Below are 24,186 nucleotides of genomic sequence, written 5' to 3' on the forward strand. Positions count from 1 at the left end.
TTCTTATAGGTAAAGGGGTTGAAGTGTCTAAGATTATATGGCAGTGAGAAAGGCCTCAAAAATCAGATCCTAGATTTCATTTTCAGTTGCATATTTTCCAGTCAGGCTGGATAACCTGTCAAACCCAGTTGCAGACAGCAACTTTCCTACAGCTTCTTATCTACCATAATTCTTGCTCATGACTTTCTACAAATTCTTCATAAGGAACCCACACAAAATTGGGGGCCTTCCTCAAAGTCTTTTGACATTTGTTGAGTATAAGAACTGTATCTGATTTGTTATACAATTGCCTGCATTTTCTGTTTCCATATTTTAACCCATTTTAAATTCATGAGCTTATGATCTGACATCATAACTCCATGAATTACTTTACTTTGGGGGGGGAAAGGGATTCAGTCCTACAATTTCACTTATATAAGATGTTTCCTTTAAAAAAACACTCTCTCTACTATAGATCAATTGCTGAAATAAGACTTAAAAATCTCAAGTTGTCTTAAGCATTGAGAGTTTAAGTGACTTACCAATGATCACACAGTTGGTATTAATATACAGCTAATGTTATACACCTAATATCTATAAAGTACTTGAATGTTTGCAAAGTGTTTTATCTATATTATCCCATTTTATCTTCACAACTTTATAAGGAAGTTTGTTACATTTTGCAACAGATGAGACTCAAGTTCAATCATTCATTCAGGGTCAGTCAATCAATAAATAGTACTATTAAGTGATTACTCTGTGACAGATTCACAAGCTAGTAAATGTCTGAGAAAGGAATTGAACTCAGGTTTTAATGACTCAAAGTTCTGCTATATCACCTAGCTATCTGGAGTGGAATTTGGGAGACAATACTTACTCTGAGATTTTTTTCTCCATTTGCCATAGCAACTTACATCTTTATACTTGACCATTATTTATATTCATCTTCATAGTGTTCTCATATGTGTCAATACCCACTTCTTTTAAAACCCACTTCATTCATAACTCCTTCACTGATTCCTCTAGCCAAAGTATTCTCTCTAACCTTCAAACTCTCAAAGCCTGTCATTCTATGGTATTTAACCATGTTTTATGTTATAGGTGTGTGTGTGTCTGTGTCTGTGTGTGTAGAAGCATAGAAGTTTCTTAGGGCAGCTAAGTGGTATAGTAGATAGAGAGCCAGGCTTGAGGTCAAGAAGACTAGAGTTTAAATCTTAAATACTTGATAGCTGTGTGAATCTGTTTGTCCTAGTTCCTTCATCTGTAAAATGAGTTGGAGAAGGAAATGGAAAATCATTCCAGTACCTTTGCAAAGAAAACCCCAAATGAGATTGCAAAGAGTTGGACATGACAAACAACTGAACAGCAAAAAAAAAAAAAAAAAAAAAAAAAAAAAAAAAAAAAAAAGAAAAGAAAAGAAAAGAAAAGAAAAGAAAAGAAAGAAAAACAAAAGAAAAGAAAAAGAAAAAAAAGAAGTTCCTCAGGGGCAGAAATCATATTTTATATATCTTTGTTTTTCTAGCAGCACCTTGCTGATACTAGTTGCTCAATAAATGAGTTTATCAAACCCTTTCCTTGTAATTTATAAGAAAAAAAAATCTTGCTTAATATAGTTCCATTTGAATGGCATTCCTAGGCATGCCGTTGCACCTAAAACAAAAAGTTGTTTTAACAGCTGATTTGTTTCTTCCAGGAAGGAGGGGAAGTGGAGGGAGGAAAGTGGTATGAATACTTTGTGGCATATTAGCGATACTAATAATGAGGTATAGGCTGAAAACAGTGTATAATACTTATCTTTGCCAAATAAATGAGTGTTCACAGGATCATAGACCTAGAATTGAAAGCAAACTCCTTGTGTTATAATTGAAGAAAGTGAGATCTAGGAAAATTGAATCTTTTGTCTAAGGTCACATAGATAGTGTCAAAGATGATAGTTTTTTTAAACCCTGGTCCTATGACACTAGAGTCAATACTCTTCTCATTTTGCTACACTGAGGAAATAGAGAAGTAATTGAATGAATCTCTCTTTTTAAAGCAATTGAGGTTAAGTGACTTGTCTATGATCACACAGCTAGTAAGTATCTGGTCACATTTGAACTCAAGTCCTCCTGACTTCATTTTGCCTTCTAGGTGGCCTTGAAATAATATTTTATTTTCAATAGTATTTTATTTTCCCAAATTATATGCAAAATTAGTTTCCAACACTCACCTTTGCAAAACTTTGCATTCCAAATTTTTCTTCCTCATTTCACCCTTCATGCTCTTCTAGACAGCAAGCAATCCCATGTAGGTTATAAACATGTGCAGTTCTTCTAAAGGTATTTCCATCTGAATGAATATTTTAAAATCCTGTTTATGAGTGCCTGAGTCAAAAAGATAAATGTGTATGAAATCATTTAACATAAGCATTTTTAAACTTTTTCCACTCTCAACTCTTTTTTTGCCCAAGAAATTTTCATATGACCCCAGGAATATGGATATATAAAGTAGATATACAAATCAAATATTTACTGATGATCAATCATCATTTCATGACCTTCACATTCAGTTATGAGACCCTATTTGGGGTCATAAATCACAGTTTAAGAAGTTGGAATTGAAGATATTAGTAATAGACCAAGGACTAATGTATTGATCACTATTGTTCCTAACATATTGCCTATCATTGAAGGCTACTGACTTACTCACTCTAAAATATTCTTTAAAACACATGTCTTCTTTAATCTCTTAGGGACAAAGATGCTTGCATTTTCCTAAATTCTTTTCATTCAGTTTATACTTCAACAAATCTACTCCTTAAATAGATATTTTGTGGTTGTTGAGTTATCTTTTAGTCATGTCAGACTCTTTGTGACCCCATTTGGGGTTTTCTTAACAAATATACTAAATGTCATTTCCCTCTCTAGTTCATTTTACAGATGAGGAACTGAGGCAAACAGCTTATGTAGCTTGTCCAGTATTACATAGTTAATAAGTGTCTGAAGCCAGATTTGAACTCAGAAAGATTAGTCTTTCTGATTCCATGCCCAATGTTCTATCCCCTGTATAGTGTTAATCTTAATATTAATGTTACAAACTAACCTCACCAAAACAAAATGGAAGAGTCAGGTGCCTAAATAGGAATTAGTCTGAAAAAGGTCTGGGAGTCTTAATGAATTGTGAGTGCAATAAAAATCGCAAATACAATCCTCATCAAAAGGATATGGAATTATGTTAATAGAGGTAAACCCTTCATTGTTGCAGGTAGCAAATCTCCCTCACCTTTTGATCTAATATACCTTTTGTCCATATTCCTCTACAAATTTTCATAGGTAATTCACAAGAAAGATTGGATAGTGCCAATGTGCATTTTGTTTGTCCATTGACTATGTCATGTCCACCTCCTTTTCTATCATACATCTCTTTGATGGTGTCTTTTATGTCATTTATTGAGCACAAATTTTATTGGTAATTTGCTATAGTATATTTATAACCACAATAAATTTTTACCTACTGCCCTTTGGGTGAGGCACAAATTTGAATCTTTAGAAGATTGTTGATTTTGTGATTGATAACCATAGAACATCCTTAGGAGAAGATGGGTATTAATAAAATGAGGTTTGGTTTCAAGAGAAAGCTTGGATTATCAAAAAGTGCTATCTACTTTTCCAAATGAGATTTCCCTCTTTCCTTCTATTTAATTTTGGACTCAGTTTATCATCTCCCTTCAATGTCTATCTACATATTGATGAACCAACATCCTGGATTTGATGATGGTTATGAATCTCTTAGAAGTCTCTGTGGCCTTCTAGAGCTTAAGGCAACCTACACTGTCATTTTCAATTAGGAGCATCTGAAAGTCTTAACCATTTATGAGGAACCAATTTGGACTTCGTGTTGAATATCCTCTATAACAGACTTGTAATGATGCAATGAAAGAAGTTAATACAATCTTTGTCTGAGTTAGGAGGAGAATAATGTTCAGAATGGGAAAGATAATGATCTCACTAAACTTTGGTCACTATACATATAGAAGTCTGTGTTTGCTTCAGAGAATGACAATTCAGGAAAGACATTGACAAATTGGAGATAAGTGACCAAGATTTTGAAGGGCCATGATAAAATGATATATGAAAAACAAAGAAGAAGCTAAAAATTTCTACACTGGATGAGAGAAGACAGCTGATTTCAAGTATTTGAAAGACTTACATGAAAACAAAATTAGTCTTGTTAGACTCATTTCCAGAGGGCAGAACTAGGTGTAGTAGGTAAAAAAAAAAAAAAAAAAAAAAAAAGAGTTAGGCTCAAAGTAAAGGAAATTTGCTAACAGAGTTACAGAATGGGATCCCTCAGGAGGCAGTTTTCATTAGGAATCTTTAGGCAAAAATGGACTGACCACTTGAAGATCTCCCTGAAATGGTTTTGCTAGGGTATAAATTGGAATAAATAGTCGCAGAGGTCCCTTTTAATTTTTATACTGTTTTCTGTGAAAAAGACTATTCAAATTAACTATTAAAATATATTTTAAATGCTTGGAAGTATGGATAACTTGTTTTGATAAAATACAGATTTGATTAAGCTAATTCTTTTATATAGCAATATGACTAAGGCATATAAGTTTTCTGGTTTAAAGACATATATATCCTTATGCCTACAACATCAATATTAAAGTGAGGTTTTTCTAAGTTTTAAAAATTGTCATTTTTATATGTCATTCAAGATAATAGCATGTCAAGAGTAAAATTTTACTTACACTTCTGACTTTTTATTGTACACTTCAAAAACAATCAGTTATGTAAATAGGAATTGTTATTTCTCATTTAGGTCCTTTAAAATTCAAGATCATAAACATGTGATTTTTAAAACAAATTTTTTAATGATCTTGGGGATTTTAAGCACATATAAATTTGTACTAATTCTCTTTGGTAGAATAAAAAAACTGCTAAAATTGTCTTTATAAAGTAACATTGATACTATGACAATTGTCAATTATCCTGTAATTGTTGCTTAGGGATGTCCTTGTAGTGTTATAGGATCAATAAAATTGAAAGGGACCTGAACAACATTTAGTCAAATTCCCTCTTTTTACAGATGAAAAAACTTGAGGGCTAATTTGATTAAGTGATTTGTCTAAGGCCATACAGATGTCAATTAAAATTGGTCTTCCAATGTATTTGACAACTCTGGTTGGGAAACATTCATACTAGTCTTTTCTCTCAGTAGTTAGTATGACATATAAAAAAACAATACCCTGCTTTAAGAAAAACCCTAAGTGACTTAAAATTTTAACAATCAAATAAAAATTTATAATTTAGTCTGTGAAATAATATAAAGATTGGTGATATCCAGAATTATTTATCTTTAGTTCCATTTCTTTGCCTCTATTTCCTTCCATTTAACCTAATTATAATATCTTAGATATCTTACTACTATCTTACTTATCTTACTATAGTACTTTAATTCCTAATTAAATGAAAAATCTAAAATTCTATATGTAATCATTTACCAAATTTTTCACATTGTGTTTTCAGATAAAAGTCCTGAATTCTGCCCATCCAGAACACAGAATATAAGATAATGTGTATAAAGCTCTTTGAAAATCTTAATTACTATATAAATGTCAACTATTATTGAAAGGCACCATATTTAAGAGGACTTGAAGGAGAAACTAGATGGCACAGTACGCAGGGGTCCTCAAACTACTGCCCGCGGGCCAGATGCGGCAGCTGAGGACAATTATCCCCCTCACCCAGGGCTATGACGTTTCTTTATTTAAAGGCCCACAAAACAAAGTTTTTGTTTTTATTATAGTCGGGCCCTCCAACAATCTGAGGGACAATGAACTGGTCCCCTATTTAAAAAGTTTGAGGACCCCTGTGTGTGGGTTTGAAGTCAGAAAGATTCCTCTTCTTGAATTCAAATCTGGCCTAAGAAAATTACTAGCTGCGTGACCCTGAGCAAGTCAGTTAACCCTGTTTGCCTCAATTTCCTCAACTGAAGAAGGAAATAGTAACTGCTCCAGTATCTTTGCCAAGAAAATCCCAAATAGGATCATAAAGAATCAGAACAGTAAAAATTCCTAGAATTGTACCCAAGAGACATGGGTTGGAATCCCCTTTCAGTTACTTACCAGCCCTAAAAACCAAGTCACTTAACCTCTTGAGAGGCTGATTCCTCATCGCTAAAATAGAGATGAATTATACTTCTACTGCGTGCCTCACAGGTTTTGAGTAAAATCTGCAAAACTTGTTCAGTCATTTCAGTGATGTCTGATTCTTTGAGATCCCATGTAGGGTTTTCTTGGCAAAAAAATACTGCAGTGATTTGTCATTTCCTTCTCCAAAACTGAGGCAAAGAGGATTAAGTGACTTGGCCAAATTACATCTAGTAAGTCTTGCCTCCAAGCCCTGCGTTCTATCCTCTGTGCCACTAAGCTGTCCCTTCTGCAAAGCTTGGAGGGCTTACAAAATATTAATCCCTCACTTGAAATTACAGGCATCTGTTTATTGAATTTGCAGGTATGTGGCCAAAAAAATAAGTAACTTTACACACATCTATTCATTCTACTTTCCAAATGTTCATATTTGAAAAGAGGAAAAAAGACAGTAAGTTGAGTTGGATATTGCATGAATGGAAGATTTTAGAAAGTGAGATGGCTTATCATCAGGCAGAGCTTTTTATCAACATGTACTATTAGCCTTTCTTAAGAAGTGGAAGTGATACCCCACTTTATCCCTTCCAAAGTAGTCTATGCATCTAAACTTATTTCCTTGAGCATGTATAAAGGGAAGCATTCTCTCTTCTCCACGAAAATAAGCAGATTTTCCTTCTTGGGAGGAAGCTAAATGGCACAGTAGATGGAGTGCTCGGCTTGGAATCAAGAAAATCTCAATTCATATCCATTTTCAAATACTAGTTATGTGACCCAGGGCAAGCCACTTAACCTGCCTACTTTAGTTTTCTAAACTGTAAAATGGGAATAATAATAGCACCTAGGTCTCAGGGTTATTTTGAGGTTGTTATGAGATAATATGAAATAATATTTGTAAATAGTTTAACACATTATCAGACATATTGTAGGCACTTAATAAATCCTTATTTCATTCATTTTTCCTTTATTGCCATTCTTTACCCACAGGGCAGTGAACTTAACTCATTTGAATCATGATGTAAGGTTATGAAATAACTAAGATACAAGTTCTCCATGTCATCATACAAATCAACTCTTCCAGCAAATTATTCATTTTGCTTTTTGCCTTAGAAGGACTATTTTCTAAATCTTTGGGCCAGTCTTTTAAAAACTGATAGCAATGGTTTAATCATATCTTTATCTTGAATATCATGGATAATTTTCATCCATTCACTCATCCATCCATCCATCTATTTTTCCTTTCCTCTTCCTCCCTCCCACTTCCCTTCTTTCATCTTTGGGTTCTTATATCCGAAGTTTATGTGGATTGATATACACATTTTAACTACGTATCAGTGTGTCTTCACTTGCCATTCCATTTGATGTAGCATTGCTGAACATCCTATAACAATGTTATCTCACAAGCACAGAAAGCAGTAAACATAATTGGGGGAGGGAAAGATCTGGTTGTCAGTGTAAATGTAAATAGCAGCTGTTCTGTTCAGACTGTTTTAAGAGCTACCTCACGGTGAGATTGTTGCATAAAATAGACCAGATCTCCAGAAAGCAGATTTTAGCATGAGATTTAATCATTTAAAAAAAATGCTGCCATCATCCTGTTTGCACCATTTTCCTTCTTTCACTTTTGAACAAATTAGAAAAAGGACAAATACTAAAGACTCAATCTAACAGTCCTACTGCAACCCTTCCCTTAAACACTGCTAGTTTTTTTTTTCTCATGTAACTTATAGGATATGTAACTATGCAATCAGAAAAAAAATTAAACTTTCTATTGAAAGATAACCATACTAATGGTACTATTTTGTGATCTCAAAGACCAATGTGAAACTTGAAGTCCATAAGAGTTATAAGGATAATTTTCCTTTTAGGTTAAATTGGATCATCGTTTTAGAGTTTAGTCAAACCCTATCATTTTATAAATAAGGAAATGAAGTCAGGTGATTAAGTCACATGGGTATAAAATGGCAGAACCTAAATTTGAACCCAGAACTTATCATTCCAAATTTGGAACTTTTTCCATTAGAACTCTTTCCATTACTACTACCATTACTACTACTACTACTACTACAATAATAATAATTATTATTATAGAACCACTACAATAATATATATACCACTATATATACACTATGATACATATACCACTACTAATACTACTACTACTGTAATAATAATAAATAACAACAACAACAAACAACAATATTACTACTAACCTTCTAAGTTAGGGCAGCTAGATAACACAGGGAACAGAGTGCTGGACCTAGAGCCATGAGTTCAAATAGCTCACTTATTGACTGTGTAACCCAGGACAAGTTACTTAAATCTGTTTGCCTCAGTTTACTGATCTTCAAAATAAGTTGAAAAAGGAAATAATAAACCACTTCAGTATCTTTGCAAAAATAATAATAATAATAATAACTTGAATGGGTCAGACACAATGGGATTAATTGAACAACAGTACTGTTTCCAGTGCTGTGCATACAAAATGCTGAGCATACAAATAAAAGAGGAGGAAAAATACCTTCTCTGCATTCAAGTAATTTATTATCTAATGGAGAGGCAACATGCTAACAACTCCATATAAACAAACTATATAGGATAACTGAAAATAAATTTAGATGCAAGGCATTAGGATTAAGGGAGATAGCAAAAGCATTTTTGAGAAGGAGGGATTTTAGCTGGAGTTTAAAGGAAACCAGGAGGCAGAAATAAGGAGAAAGAACAAAAGTTATTGGGAACTATTACTGAGAATGCCTGGAGTCAGAAGGTGGAGTGGCTTGTTTGAAGAACAACAAGGAAGACAATGTAACTAGATTAAAAAGTTTGTGGAAAGGTGTAAAGTATAAGAAAGCTGGAAAGGTAGGAAGGGCCAAGATTATTACGTGTTTTAAAAGCTAAGCAGGTGATTTTTATTTGATCCTGGAAGTAATAGGGAGCCACTGGAGTTTGTTGAATTAGGGGAAGGGATGACATAGTCAGACCCTGTGATTTAGGAAGATCAGTTTGACAGTTGAGTAGAGGATGCGCAGAAGAGGACTGAAAGTCTTAGAACTGTGTCAGTGACTAAGGCTTTTTATAAACTTGCCAGTTATGTCTCTTCCTCTTTTCTTTAGAAGCTGCCAATCATCTTGGCTCACATTAAACTAGCCCCTTTCCAATGACTTCATGTAAGAGTAATTTGTTTTATATCACTGCCCAGAATCACTGGCTACTCCACACAGAGATTCTAAGTGTGCTTAATAGTGATCTTGTTCTATTTCTCCTGCCAGGTATACTCTAATACATTTTAATTCCAAAACATTTTCACAAGATTCTAGGGAAAGTCATTTCTTTTTAAATCAATATATCAAAATAACAGCTTTATCACAAAGCTTAAATGTCTCAGATTAATTTATTGTAAATAATTCCATTCTACAATCTTACCCTTTTAAATAAAATGGGGAGGGGAGCATTTCACATAATATGTGTTATTTATTAAATCTAAAAACCTGCTGCTAAATCCTAGCATGAAAGAACAATGATCAAATTCATAAATTAGGGTCCAGTTATTATTATTTGCTTTAATTTGCTTATATTCATTTTTGTCACATTGAAATCACTATATATCAGTAAATGATAACTTTTATGAATTTGTATGAATTATGCAAATTTATCCTCAAATTTTACTCCAGGGAGTCAAGTTCACTTAACAATTTCACATATTTAAACATCAAATCTTACTTAAGAACAGAGCAAAATATTATCTAAGCTTGAATGATTGTTGCCATCGTACACTGATAAAGAGAAACCAAATTCACAAATTTTCATTTTTTTTGTAGGTATTAATCATACAATATACAATTATGATACAACAATAATAATAAATTACAAAAATTTTTCCTCACAAGAGAAAGTATCACTTTTGAAGTATTACTTCCATTTTGCATATAGAGAAACCAAGACTTAAGAAAATGAAGTGATGACAGTCTTATAACAGTTTCAGAAGCAAGTCTTAAATTCACATCTTCTGACTAAATCCTTCACTTTTCAGAAGAATTAACAAAAAAACTTTACTTAAGTGCTGATATTTAAGTTATTTTGGATATACAGGGAAAAAATAAATAAAGCTAAAGTTACAAGGAAATCAATTTTTAAAATATTAAGATGAGCTGTAGAAAAGAAAATAGATAATCAAGGACTTTTAAAAGGGAAAAAAATCTATTTCCAAATTATCTTTTCTTGGATCTTAAGTTGTTTTCTCATTTGGTGTTTTCTGTAATTAACTTCATCATTCTGCATAGAAATTTATCAAATACTACTCATCTCAGTCTGAAACTGTGAGATTTTTGGTTTAGTTGTTCATTTATTTATGAAATTTGTTCCAAATTTGTTTTAAAACATTTACTCCTCTGTAATATCTCTTATCTCTATCTTATACCCCCTCTGCTTTCTTAGTAAAATTTATGTGTTCTCTATTTCATCCCTAAAATCACCCTTTGTTTCAATTTTTCTTTATGACAAGAAGTATTAATTTTAAAAAAATGCATGAGATGATCACCCAACAATTTATTTGTTACATGTTAATTGCATAGATTTGGCTGTTAGCCATGGTGCAGCTATTTGGTTTTCTTAATAATCAAAACCAGTAGATCATGTTATTATATGAAGCCTCCAATGATAACATTTTCTTTCCCAACTCTTTTAACCCAAACTCTCTGCACTATTCTTTTCTTATTATGTAGTTAATTATCTTTTCATATGATTGCCAATCACCAGCAAGAATTTATGGACCTTAAGCTTCTTGTGGTCAAGGATAATGATATTTGTATCAATGATACTTATATCACCCAGAATTTCAAGTACTGTGATTTATATAGTCAATGGTTGGTAATTATTCAACTTAAATTACCAGAAAATGTTTCATTTGATCATATTTTATAAACATGATATGTCTTCTAAAAATGTTCTCTTATATTGTGTCTTTTGAACATTTCATTCTTATCTTATTTTAAGAAGAAAAATTTTATATTTTATTACTTTAGCAGGTTAAGAAGGTTTGATAAAAGCTTTCATAGTTTACTGAAGCTTTCTCTGCCCCCCCCCCAGGCAATTGGAGTTAAGTGACTTGCCTAGGGTCACACAGCTATGAAGTATTAAGTGTCTGAGGTCACATTTGAACTCAGGTTCTCCTGACTTCAGGGCTGGTGCTCTATCTACTGCACCACCTATGTGCCCCTACTAAAGCTTTCTTGAAAGCAAAACAATAATATAATATATACATATATATATGTGTGTGTGTGTGTGTATACAAATATATATATATAAAATTATACAATTTTATATATATATATATTTGTATACACACACACACACACACACACATACATATATATATATGTTCTTCCTCAAGCTGAAAATAACTTCATTTATTAAACTTTCCAAAATGCATCAAATTCTTGCAAAAGTCCATTAATACATTTATCAAATAGCATTAATAGATTAATAGACGTCTTCCCCAGATATTCATATGTTGAACTTCTGATGAGTATATGAAGAAAGTAATATGGTCCAGTGGCTAGAACTTTCAATGGGAAACTGAGAATGCTGGCTTCTATTCCTGGTTCTTTTACCAATTTTCTGAGTAATTAGGCTAAGAAGACAACTAGACAGTCTGGAATCAATATGATCTGAGTTCAAATTTGATCTCAGATACTTAGCAGCTATCTGTTGCTAGGCAAGTCACTTGACCTCTGTTTTCTCATTTTCAAAGTAAGGTTAATAATAACACCTATTTCCCAGGATTATTGTGAGGATCAAGTGAGATTAAAATTTGTTAAATTGTTAGCAAGTAGCAAGTGTTATGTAAATGTAAGCTATTATTATTAATTATTAATTTATCTGTTTCCAAATTAAACTATCTCCCTCTCCTCCCATAAGGAATTGATGGGAAAAAATAGAAGAATTCCCACTTGGTCATATCTCAACATGCATAATATTTAATATATATATATATATACATATATATATATGATACTTCTGTTAAGAATTTATATGAGGATTGATTTTTTTTTTTTTTTTAAACAGGAGAAGCTTTACATTTGGCTCGGGATTTTGGCTACACTTGTGAAACAGAGTTTCCTGCCAAGGCAGTAGGAGAACATCTTGCCAGACAGCATATGGAACAGAAAGAACAGACAGCTAGGAAAAAGATGATTCTAGCTACAAAGTAAGTCTAATGTGGGGAGACACCTGGCATTTTCATAGTCAGTATTTTAGTATATTTGAACAAGGGAAAACACGCTAGGGATGCATCAACTATTTTAAAAGAGATCTTTGTGGGATCAAGTAGGGGTTGAAAAGCAGCATTCAAGCATAAAAGATAGGGAAGATAAAAGAAGAAATGTCCCCTTGACAACATAGACAATATAGCAGTGTTATTAACTGCTTTCAGTGAGCTGTTTAACTACCATTACTATTAATAGAAGTTTCAGGAAAGATGGTTCTTATGCATGCAGAAAATGTTCAAGAAAGTAATTTTAGGTGAACTAAATTCTGAAAATTATGCCACTGTTTATTGTATGATTCAATCAGTTATTTAATAAATGTTGATAGGATTCTCAGAGATTTTTGAAGGTGATCAAGACCCAGAGGCATTGTGTTAAAATGAAAAGAGCATCACATTAAGAGTCAAGTCAACAAGCATTTATTAAGCACCTATTTACTAGACACATTAGTAAATGCTAGAGATATAAAGGCAAAAAATACCCTTCTTTTAAGAATTTTACAATCTAATGGGCAGATAACATGCAAACAACTAAGTAGCTAGGTGGTACATTAGATAGTGTGCCACACTTAAATTCAGGAAAATCTTATTTTGAATCTTTTATACTATATACCAAGCATTTATTAGCTGGATGACTCTGGATAAGTCTCAGTACCTTAGTTTTCTTTCATCTACAAAATGGAACTCTTCATGATATGACATTTATAAGCTCTTTGCAAACCTTAAAACATTAAACATTAGCTGCTATTATTATTAGCAAGATGCAGTTAAGTTAGAGGTAATACACATAAGGAACAGGATTGGTAATTTTGCTACTAATTAGTTACATGATCTGCGACATGATAATTGCTATAAATCTCTACTTCATCTGACAAATAGGGCTGTTAATGACTATTCTATTAGCTTCAAGAAAGGGTTAATAGATGTGCAAACCTTTGAAGGAAAAAATTGTTATGAAAAGGCAAAATATTGGGATTTGATTCCTTCCTTTCTGATTTAGAATGAAAAAAAAATTTATGAAAATTTATGAAAATTTATGAAAAAAAATTTATAGTGGAAGGCAATTCATTTCCTGATAGTCTGGGATAGCCAAGAATGTTATTGACAATTAGAGAATAAGAAGATGTAAAGATAGGCCCTTCAGGTTCAGGCCCTCTTCTTGACATTTTGAAATAATAATATTCATACAAATTTCCTACTTTATATTTGCCTCTCCATGACTGTTAGAATTTATAGATGATTTTTTCTATTTTAAAATGAAAGAGAAAATATATATAAATGAATATGAATTACTTGGAGTATATTCACATTTGGCCTATATTTATATTAAACTTTAATATGTTTTTGAATATGAATATTGTCATTCACTTAAAATAATTTGGGTATATGATGTAGATGAAAATGTTGGCTCTCAAATAGAATTCTAACTATTCCTCAAATGTTTTATTTATTTCCTTTTTTTATTTTCAAAACATATGCATGGATAATTTTCAACATTCACCCTTGTAAAAATTTGTTCCAAATTTTTTCTCTTCTTTCTCCCCACTCCTTCCCCTAGATGGCAAGTCACCAATATATGTTAAAGTGCAATTCTTCAATACATATTTCCACAATCATGCTACCCAAGAAAAATCAGAAAGGAAAGGAAAAAAATTAGAAAAAACTAAATGCAAGCAAACAACAAAAAGAGTGAAAGTACCATGTTGTTTTCCACACTCCATTCCCATTGTCCTCTCTCTTGGTGCAAATGGCTCTCTTTATCACAAGATTATTAGAATTGGCCTGAATCATCTCATTGAAAAGAGCCATATCCATCAGAATTGATTATTGTATAATCTTGCTGTTACCTTGTACAATGATCAATTCACTTAGAATCAGTTAATGAAGGTCTCTCCAGACTTCTCTGAAATCACCCTGCTAATTGTTTCTTATAGAATAATAATATTCCATAACATTCACATACCATAACTTATTCAACCATTCTCCAACTGATGGGCATCCACTCATTTTCTAGTTTCTTGTCACTACAAAAAGGTCTGTCACAAATACTTTTGCATATGTGACCCCTTTTCTCTCCTTTATGATCTCTTTGGGATACAAACCCAGTAGAAACACTGCTGGATCAAAGGGTAAATACAGTTTGATATCCCTTTGGGCATAGTTCCAAATTACTCTCCAGAATGATTGAATCAGTTCACAACTCTACTAACAATGTATTAATGTCCCAGTTTTCCTATATCCCCTCCAACATTAGTCGTGTTTTCCTGTCATTTAGCGAATCTGAGAGATGTGTAGTGGTACCTCAAAGTTCTCTTAATTTGCATTTCTCTGCTCAATAGTGATTTAGAACACCTTTTCATATGACTAGAAATGTTTTTGATTTCTTTATCTGGAAATTGTCTATTCATATCCTTTAACCATTTAGCAATTGGAAAATTTAATTCTTATAAATTTGAGTCAATTCTCTATGTAGTTTAAAAATGAGGCATGTATGTTTATATATAAACAAACCATTGAATGTAAAACATTTTTTCTAGTTTATTGCTTCCCTTTTAATCTTGTCTGCATCGGTTTTGTTTGTTAAAACAACAACAACAACAACAAAACTTCTTAATGTAATCAAAATTATCCATCAAATACTATCTTAAATAGCTATAAGAAGAGTTATAAGGTGACTCTGAAGATCTTGCCATCATATAAAATAAACTCATCACTTTAGACACTTTTTAATCTGGTCCAACTTACACATTTTATTGATGAAAAAAACAGTCTCAGAGAATTTTAACTGTGTAAATTCACACAATTTGTAAATATCTGAGCCAAAGTCTTGCATTCAAATTATGTGCTTTTTCCTCATTTCTTTGATTGGTACATGTGATGTTTTTAGGCAAGGCACTGTTTGGATGGAGGAACTATTGTTTTTTACACCATATACAGACTATTATACCATATAGGACTTAACCATATACAGGTTAAGTCAATGGAATAAACTTTTTACCCTAACCAAACTGCCATCTCATCTCAGAGAGAAGCAAAGGGAAAACAGGAACCAAAGGATAAAAAGATGAGGAATGAGAGTGAGAGAAATGATTATTAATAACCAACGATTTGGAAAGATCCAGAGTTCCCCTTTTTTTCTAAATTCCTCATTTCAAGGCTTAGCCTCTAAAGGAAAAAAAAAAAAAAAAACAGATATCAGAGAAGATTAGCATTCTCCTAGATCTAGGAATTGCTAACCCACCCAACTTTATAAGCAATTTAATCTAAGGGGAAATTCCAGCCAATTGTCTTCTGTTTAGGCTTGGATAGGGGATCTAGATCCTTTGTCTAGATTTCCCCTGAGCGGGGGTGATTTGGAAGTAAATGTGTATCTCCAACCCATCATTAGAATAAGTCCACCTCTCATTGTAATATTTCTTCTTTCTTATCAGAGTCATTGTCTTCCCCAGGAACACCTACCTTTCCCTGAGCATATAAACTTTGAATGGATTCCATGAGGGGCTTTTGGCTTCAAAAGTGTCACTGAGTTGTTTTATTGGTCATATGGTAATATTATTAATAAAACTATTAATAACCCAGAAATTATATTGCTCAACTTTTTAAAAATGTCACAGGAACAAAGAAGGAAAGAAAGAGCTTGATAGGTTTTGGAAAAAGAAAAAAGAAGAGACAAGAAAAGAGAGGAAAAAAAAAGAAGATATAATGTCTGAGCTTATATTATTGAAACAAAATTATTGTTAAAGGTTCTGAAAATATGTTATGGAGAAGGACCTAAACAATTCCTTAGCAAAGATACTTTAATGGTTTGAATGTTATATAATAACACCCCCATTTATCTTAATTCTGCTTTATTTCCTTTTCTCATTAAAATACATATATATTTGTATTTAAGGGCTATTTATGGGCTGATCTAGTGATCAGTCTGACAGCTTTTACTGGTTCCATTTCTAACCTGAGCTGGTTCACCCCACTATAGACAAGCTGTTACTCCTCCCAAACTTTTCCCCAAGGGCTTCCCATATTAATGCAAAACTTAGTTTGGATATGCAATTAGCCCATTCTTTGAAAACCCCAAACTCCCAAACTCAAGCAATCCATCATTTCCAGCCTCTACAATAGTTAGGTTGATTGGTGTGTACCACCACATAGTCCACCACTATGCCTGGTTTCTTCTCATTTTTAAACAATCCTTCTGGTCGCCTACTGGAAGGATCATCAGATATTACATATCAGCTTCCTTCCTCCAGTTACTAAGCATATGTGCAAGTGATTTGTTCATAATGTTATTAGAAAAAAATAATTACAGATACTGTTATCCTACTTTCAAGAAAAGGAGAAACAATGTATTTTAGTAAATCTAAAGAACCTAAAAGGAAATCACTGATCAAGCTAGAGGAAAAATCCAGATCCAACACCACTATCATGTGAATACTATTATATTAACTTTCCTCCCATAAGAGTTTTAAAAAATAATCTGTCACCCAGGAGTAATATGGCCTATGAAATACCTGTTAATGCCCAGTTGCCTCCTAATTCTCATTCTATAGAATCTCTCAGAAGGTATTCTCTGGACTGAGAACTTATCAACCCACAGGACTTTTATGGAGAGATGAGATGTGACTCTAACTATCTTACTCCTACAAGAAGTTCTAATTCTAAAATAATGGTAGGAAAATGGTGTTAGATATACTCTGCCAATCCAACTGGTTTCTTTCTTTCTTTAATGTTCCCTTCTGCATCACCTTGGAGTTAATCAGAACTCCTAAGAAAAACTTTAAAAGTGACTTATTATCTAAAATTCCTCAAAATCTCATTAATCAGATAAAATAGTAAAAACATTATGATGATCCTCCAGGACATAAAATTGAGTTCCTTCAGGAAATAAACATGTGCAAGAAACTTGAATATACATAATGTCATTAGAAAAGAAATTGCAGTTACTATACCAAGATAGAAATAAATATCTAAGTATATATATAATAAAGAGTAATTTTATTTACATTTTATAGTTGACTCCATCATATTATATATTAAGATAGAGATAGTCAGGGAAATAGCTCTATAGCCAATGGGTTTTTCTTTGTGATGATTATTTAACATTTCTTTAGAGCCAATATTATGTTGAATGCTGGAGAATGTGATTTTATATAGCCCTTAAAAAGACCTGGTCATTTTAAAGATGAAAAGAGAACATAGTTTTAGAGGTAGAAGGGAACTCAGAGGTCATTTAGGCCATTTCTATTGTATAAATTAAGATACTTACGTCCAGTGAGGTAAAATGACTAGCTCAAAGTTACACAGGTAGTAGTGGGAGAAATATAATTTTTAACTCTCATCATGGGAATATATATATATATATATATATATATATATATATATATATATATATATATATATATATATATATATAACTTTTTCCACAGTACTACTGTATCTGCATTATGCCTAGCCTTTTTAATCCAAAAACATAGAATCAAAGAATCTGAGCAATGAAACGAATTAAACAGCTAATCTCCTACAAATAACTTCCAGATATTTAGTTCCCTGGACAAGTGCTGAAAGAAAGGAAAATGGGTTACCAGTCATAATCCTCTTAAAATGCATGACAAAGAGCAGAGCAAAAGCTAAATGAGAAGGCAAGGCTTATCTTTTTCTTGTTTTATTAACCTCAGTCCCTACTGAAGTACTATGAAACTGCCACTCTGTTCCAAGTATTCCAATCAGTTTAGGAAAGATGAATCATTGTATATGTGTGTAGATGTCTTCATTTGTACTGAAGGAAGGAGAAGTCATGAGAACTTGGTAATAAAGAGTCCATTCAGATTGATAAGAAGGTCATAAAGGACGGGTGGATGTTGAAGAAGATTAAGAAATTATTTTCAAGAAATTGACAAAGATATTCAGGGTAAGGTCACTCAAGATGGAGATGTCTAATAATGGAAAGCTATATTTATTTTTAGTTCTTCTTGGACCATAGTAAATGATCTTCAGTTTCCAGTTAAATATGCAAGAACATATAACTATATGATCTTCAGTCCCAACTCAGGTCTGATTTTTTTCTTGAGGGGAAATTTTAATTCGGACATTTAACTTAGGGTTTGAAGAGGGCTTTGCCAAGTTCCTTTCTTCATCGTGTAGAAAGGCACACACGAATTCCTGTAGACCACAATGACTAAATTATTTTTAAAGATTGAAGGTATGAAGGATATTATTAGGATAAAATTTACACTGCTAAAGTTTCTGAATACTGCTAGAGGAAAGATCCTAAATTATTCCTTAGGAAAGATACATTGAATAGTTTATTTCTTATGTCTCCCAATCTTATTCAGGTTCCTTCCTTCTCTCATTTTTAGATAACCCCAGGCTTTTATTTAAAAGCACTATTAAAAATCAAGTATCATTTTCTGCCAGGAGTTAAGGATGTGTGCGTATGATTTGAATGCTCACAATATGACTAAAAGGGAAATAGGAGATATAGGGATCATAAAGCCGGAGGTCATCCATTCAATATATACAATCAACATAAACTGCATAATAAAACAACAGAAATATATAATAAATTTATGAATATATGTAAAAGTAGCATGACATTTTTTTGCAATATATTAAAGTATAACATTCATAGACTCAGCATTTGTTCTCTGAAATATTCTATTAGGAGTAGTTTCCAAAGTTCTTCAAAGGTAGGAATATAAATATCAATGGATATTTTGTCAATTCAGATACTGAAAGTTGAAATTAGGAGTCTTTGAATTCTAGCATTTATCTCACCTCTGTTTGTAAGACTGGGGCATTCAAATCTAAAGAACTATCTCCCAAATTCATTGGCTTGCAGATTCAACTGCTGATTTGCATTGGTAGCAGATTGGATCACATATTTATTTTTCACCTCAGTGAATAGCAGATTCAGTTTTATACAGTTATATTGCCAAGTATATGATTGTATTTAAGGCCCATTGATTTGTGCAGTTAGTCTTGTATTTCCATTTTGTTTCCAATGTGTTGTTGATGAAATAAATATTTTGGTGTAATTAAGATACACTTTTAGGAGGGAGATAGAAGCTGAGTTTTTTTTGTTTTTGTTTTTGTTTTTTTAAGTTCTAAAAATGCTTCTAAGTAAGGATACATTTGTATACAGAATTGCACAGGAGTTCAATTTAGTCTATGTCTTGATGAGAATATATAACTGTGTGAGGTGCAGGAATGGCCTCTTCTCCATTTAGATCACTGTGATTTTGTTCTTATAACAAAGGAAAGTGGAGTAATTAAATTGTATTCATGACCCTTCATTAAATGACAGTATGGTATCACAGACCAAAGAAACAGATCAAATTTTCAGTTCAAACATCAGCTAGGATCCAGTTCAAAAGATTTGTTTGTTGCATAATCTTAAGACTGCTGGAATGTTTTATCCAGACAGAGTTGGAAACAGTAACATTTAAATTTGTAGTTTCATAAAGATCATCTTTATCCATAATATTTCACAAAGGAATGTTTCATCTAGCCAAAAAAAAAAAAAAAAAAAAAAAAAAAAAAAAAAGAAGAAGAAGAAGAAGAAGAAATGAAAACAAAGAGAAAAAAAGGAAGGATTTCACATGTGGTAAAAATAAATCTGTCAGCATTATAAATTTTCCTAATGTTCAATGATTTTAAATAAATTCACAATAATTTACTAAGTTGTATAATCAAGGAAAGAAAAGGACATAGTTCAGTTTAGTTTGAGTATCAAACTAAAGCATTGAAAGTGTCATGTAGGTGACACAGTGGATAAAATACTAGGTCTAGAGTCAGGAAAATATAAATTCAAATTTGATCCCAGACACTTAACTAGCTGTGTAACCATTTAACTGTTTGTTTCGTCTATAAAAATGAGCCAAAGAAGGAAATGGCAAACCACTTTAGTATCTTTGCCAAGAAATCCCAAATGAGGTCACAAAGAGTTGGACATGACTAAAAATGACTAAACAACTTGCTCATTCCAGCTTCTTTTGTATCAAGGATAAATTTCTTGGAGTTATCAGTTGAGGACTCTTTATGTGATTTTTCCAAAATATTCTCTTCCCAAGATCTGAAGTCAATAAAATTGGTAGACTGAAAAATAATAGTCTTATGTCTTGAGAGTCAGATTTTTCATTTTCACAGGAGTTCTCTGTTGCTGTGAGAGGCTGATTTCTTTTGGGCCATATATTCGATTATCTGCAACAATCATGTAACAGGATGAATCAACACATACAAAACAACTAGAAAAAAAGTTTAATCTTTATAATATCCCAAGATTTTAGATTTAAATTCTACCTTGCCAATAAGAACAAAGGAGTAATTAGTTTAAAATTGATATCTACCAGGGAGAAAAAAATCTATCTCCATTTCCAGGAAATGTGAATTTAGAAATGAAAATGTAGCATGCTAAACATACATTTGGCAAGGGGGAAAAAAAAAAAAAACTTAAAGGATGATATCTCACTTCCATTACTGTAATGTCCAGCCTAGCTTTCTAAAGGACCTCGGGACCAACCTTGATCTTAGTAGGAGGCAGGAGAGCCCCCAGGAGGATGGTCAAAGATGGAATGTCTCTATTTCCAGTCCTCTCAGCCTTTAAATACCTCAGTATGATTACATCATTACAGAACACTAAATATGGGTGAACTAGAAAACCATTATATCACCATACTAAGTACTAAGTATATATGAACTAGAGAATCAGTATCTCATCAATCACAATGAGTTAACACCCTGTTGTAAGTATCTTTGCTTTAAGTATACTTTTCTTAGAGTTCCCCAATATTTGTGGTCCTCTACACATTACATTAGATAAGGACTAATTTTTCCATTTCTACTCTCTGTACTTACTACCTATTTACAAATAATGATGATAAATAATTGGTTAGCTCCTTGATACATGAATACAAATATTATTTCACTTTAAAATGGTGGATTGGGTTCAGAACCATATCCAAATCTACATTGCAGCACTTGCTTATAATGATCTGTCCTATTCTTCAATATTCTGGATAGTATTGGTCATAGCTCCCAATACTGCATCATAGTTCACAAATCCACATGTTTTGGTAATCTTCAAATGTTTTGGTGATAGATTCTAATGGTGTTCTAGACCTAATTATTACCATAGTCATAAGTCAAATCAGTGATGACACTGAAGAATATGATTCAGTTCATAGACAGTCTAAATTTGTTGTAGATTGAATATAACAATGATTAAAAAAAAAAAAAACAGAATCAGTTTCTCATCTATTACAGAGGCCAAGTTTTGTACTTACTATTGCATTGAGTAATATGTATAAAAGCATATGTATAAAAATCGAAGAATTCATAGAATTAATGTGATATCTTTGCAAGGAGCTAAATCATTTGAACTCAGATTAAAGTTTTTTTTCTCTGGAATCTGATTTCCAATTCTTGTTCTTTTTGTTTTTAGACAAATTTGTAAAGAATTCCAGGATCTTTTGAGCCAAGATAGATCACCGCTTGGATCATCCAGACCTACTCCAATTTTAGACCTCGATATTCAGAGACATTTAACACACTTCAGGTATGATCTTATTTTCTTTTCTTTTGGAGTGATAATGTTGGTAGAGTTAGATGTTCTACAGGTGTCTCTCTAAATTGTTAATTATTTCTTCTAACCCATCAATAACTCCTGCTATTGATGATAAAATCAGGTAATTCCATTTCAATAACTACTTTCTTTTTAGTTGCATTATTTGTTTATTGTCATAGTAGCTACATTTTAAAAATTCCACTTGTCTAAGGTCAAATTGGGAGCATAACTAATGATTTTAGATGGAAAAGTGAAAATTACTTCATTCTGGATATTAGCATAGTTGATGATGACAATGCTCATGAAAGTTAATATAAAAATTTCAAAGGGCACTTAGCATTTTTCTATTCATGGTCTTGCACCATTTAACAAACTCCATTTTGTTGTTGTTTTGTTGAGAAATGATAAAGCAGAAGAGTATTCTGATTTCAGTTAAGTCATATCTCACAAGATATTTAAGACCCTAACATTACAAGAATATACAAATTTTCCCCCAATTGTATGGTGACAGAAAATCATAATATATTCATGCATCATGCATCAAAGGCAATGGATGCATCAGACATCAATAACTTAGACACCAAAAAGAATTTCCTGACCATTAGACTTTATAGACCTTGAGGTGGCTTATTGGAAAAATTAGTATTTCTTTGTATTAAGATTCACATAGAAAAATAAAATAGAATTCCCTTTTTATTTTTCTCCATTGATCAATTTGAATAACTTCCAGTCTTATAGACACTCGGTGATCTTGATTTCTCAATGCAATTTCCAAGGTAAACAAATCAAATATAATGGTTCTTATCAATGGAAGAAAGAACTACTCCATTAAAAAATTAATTTTATAATTTTTAAAATAAAATTGGTGGTAAAGACTTGTGACTTATTTTGTCAGGAGAGCTTTCCATCTTTCTTAGTAGCCTATGAAGTAGGTGAGCAATATATCTCCTTTTATAAAATGAGAAAGATACTAAGACTTAATTTCCTCATACCAATTGTTATGCATAGACATAAATTAGAATCTTTCATGAAAGGCAGTGTGATTTAATGCAAAGAGTACTGAGCTTGGTTTCAGAAGAGCTGATTTCAAGCTCAGTTTTACTATTTGCTAGGTCTGTGGTCTCATATAATTAATTTACCTTCTCTGAATTTCATTCTCCTCATTTATAAAATAGAGCTAATAATTCTTTACAACCTACCAGAGTTGTGAAAGAAGTACTTTGTCTTCTTTAAAGTCTTATGTAAACAAGTCAGAGCTATTATTATTATTATTATTATAAATCATAATTATTATTATCATTTTCTAATGTGTCACATAACAGATAATGCTTTTTGTAATACTTATTAGAATATGAAATTTAGCCCTGGGGATTGAAATAATTACTTTTTAAAAATTCTGTCAAGAAATCAAGAGAAGATAGAAATAGTGAATGAAATATTGAATTGATAACTAATAAGGCAAACTAGGGATGAATATTCATAGGATTATAGATTGAGAGCTTGAAAGAAGCTTAGAGATCAGGTAGTCCAAATTCCTCATTTTACAAATAAGAAAACTGAGGCCCATAAAGATTAAGTATTTTGCCTAAATAACACACCTTTAATAAGTAACAAAGCCAGGATTTGAATCCAAGATTTCTGATTATAAAGCTACTTCTTTCACCATTGGTCAATTCTTTGCGGTAATTTTGAGATAGCTGATGGAGCCACAGATAGCTAATAACTAATATCTATTACCACACTATATTTAGATTAGTTAAAATTCAAGCCGTTATATATTTTTTGATTGTAAGTTCATGATAGACATTTTATACAAATTTTAATTGACAAATTTCAGTTCAAAAGTGTACTTGAGGAATTTTTACATTAAGTTTTGGAGCCATGGATACAACCTGATTCTCTTGAATGCTGCAAAATTTGGAAGCCATGTGTTACATCACTGCTGTTAGGTGGTGCCTTCAATCACATGCATTATAATGCTATCATTAGACAACGAGCAAAATTCTTTCTATTTTGAACAGTAGTATAAAAACAAAATGTTCTGAGGCTTACATGTTTCTAATAATTTAGGCAAAGAGGGCAACCAGGTGACGCAGTGAATAGAATATTGGGGCTAGAGTCAGAAAGACTCAACTTCCTGAGTTCAAATACGGTCTCAGACATTTACTCTGTGATTCACTTAACTCTGTTGCTTTAATTTCCTCATCTATAAAATGAACTGGTGGAGGAAATGGCAAGCCACTTCAGTATCTTTAC

At 32.2% G+C, this 24,186-nt stretch overlaps 1 protein-coding gene across 3 annotated transcripts in view; it reads left to right on the forward strand.

Moving 5' to 3' along the window:
* Positions 1–24,186, forward strand: part of TFAP2D (transcription factor AP-2 delta) — a 77,375-nt gene that overhangs the window by 29,802 nt on the left and 23,387 nt on the right. For all 3 annotated transcript variants that reach the window (XM_051997139.1, XM_051997140.1, XM_051997138.1), the window contains 2 exons: positions 12,173–12,314; positions 21,808–21,921. In XM_051997139.1, coding sequence (XP_051853099.1) covers positions 12,173–12,314; positions 21,808–21,921 — 256 coding nt within the window. The remainder of the gene's footprint in view (positions 1–12,172; positions 12,315–21,807; positions 21,922–24,186) is intronic.

Source organism: Antechinus flavipes, chromosome 4 (assembly GCF_016432865.1).
Source record: "Antechinus flavipes isolate AdamAnt ecotype Samford, QLD, Australia chromosome 4, AdamAnt_v2, whole genome shotgun sequence".
NCBI lineage: Eukaryota > Metazoa > Chordata > Mammalia > Dasyuromorphia > Dasyuridae > Antechinus > Antechinus flavipes.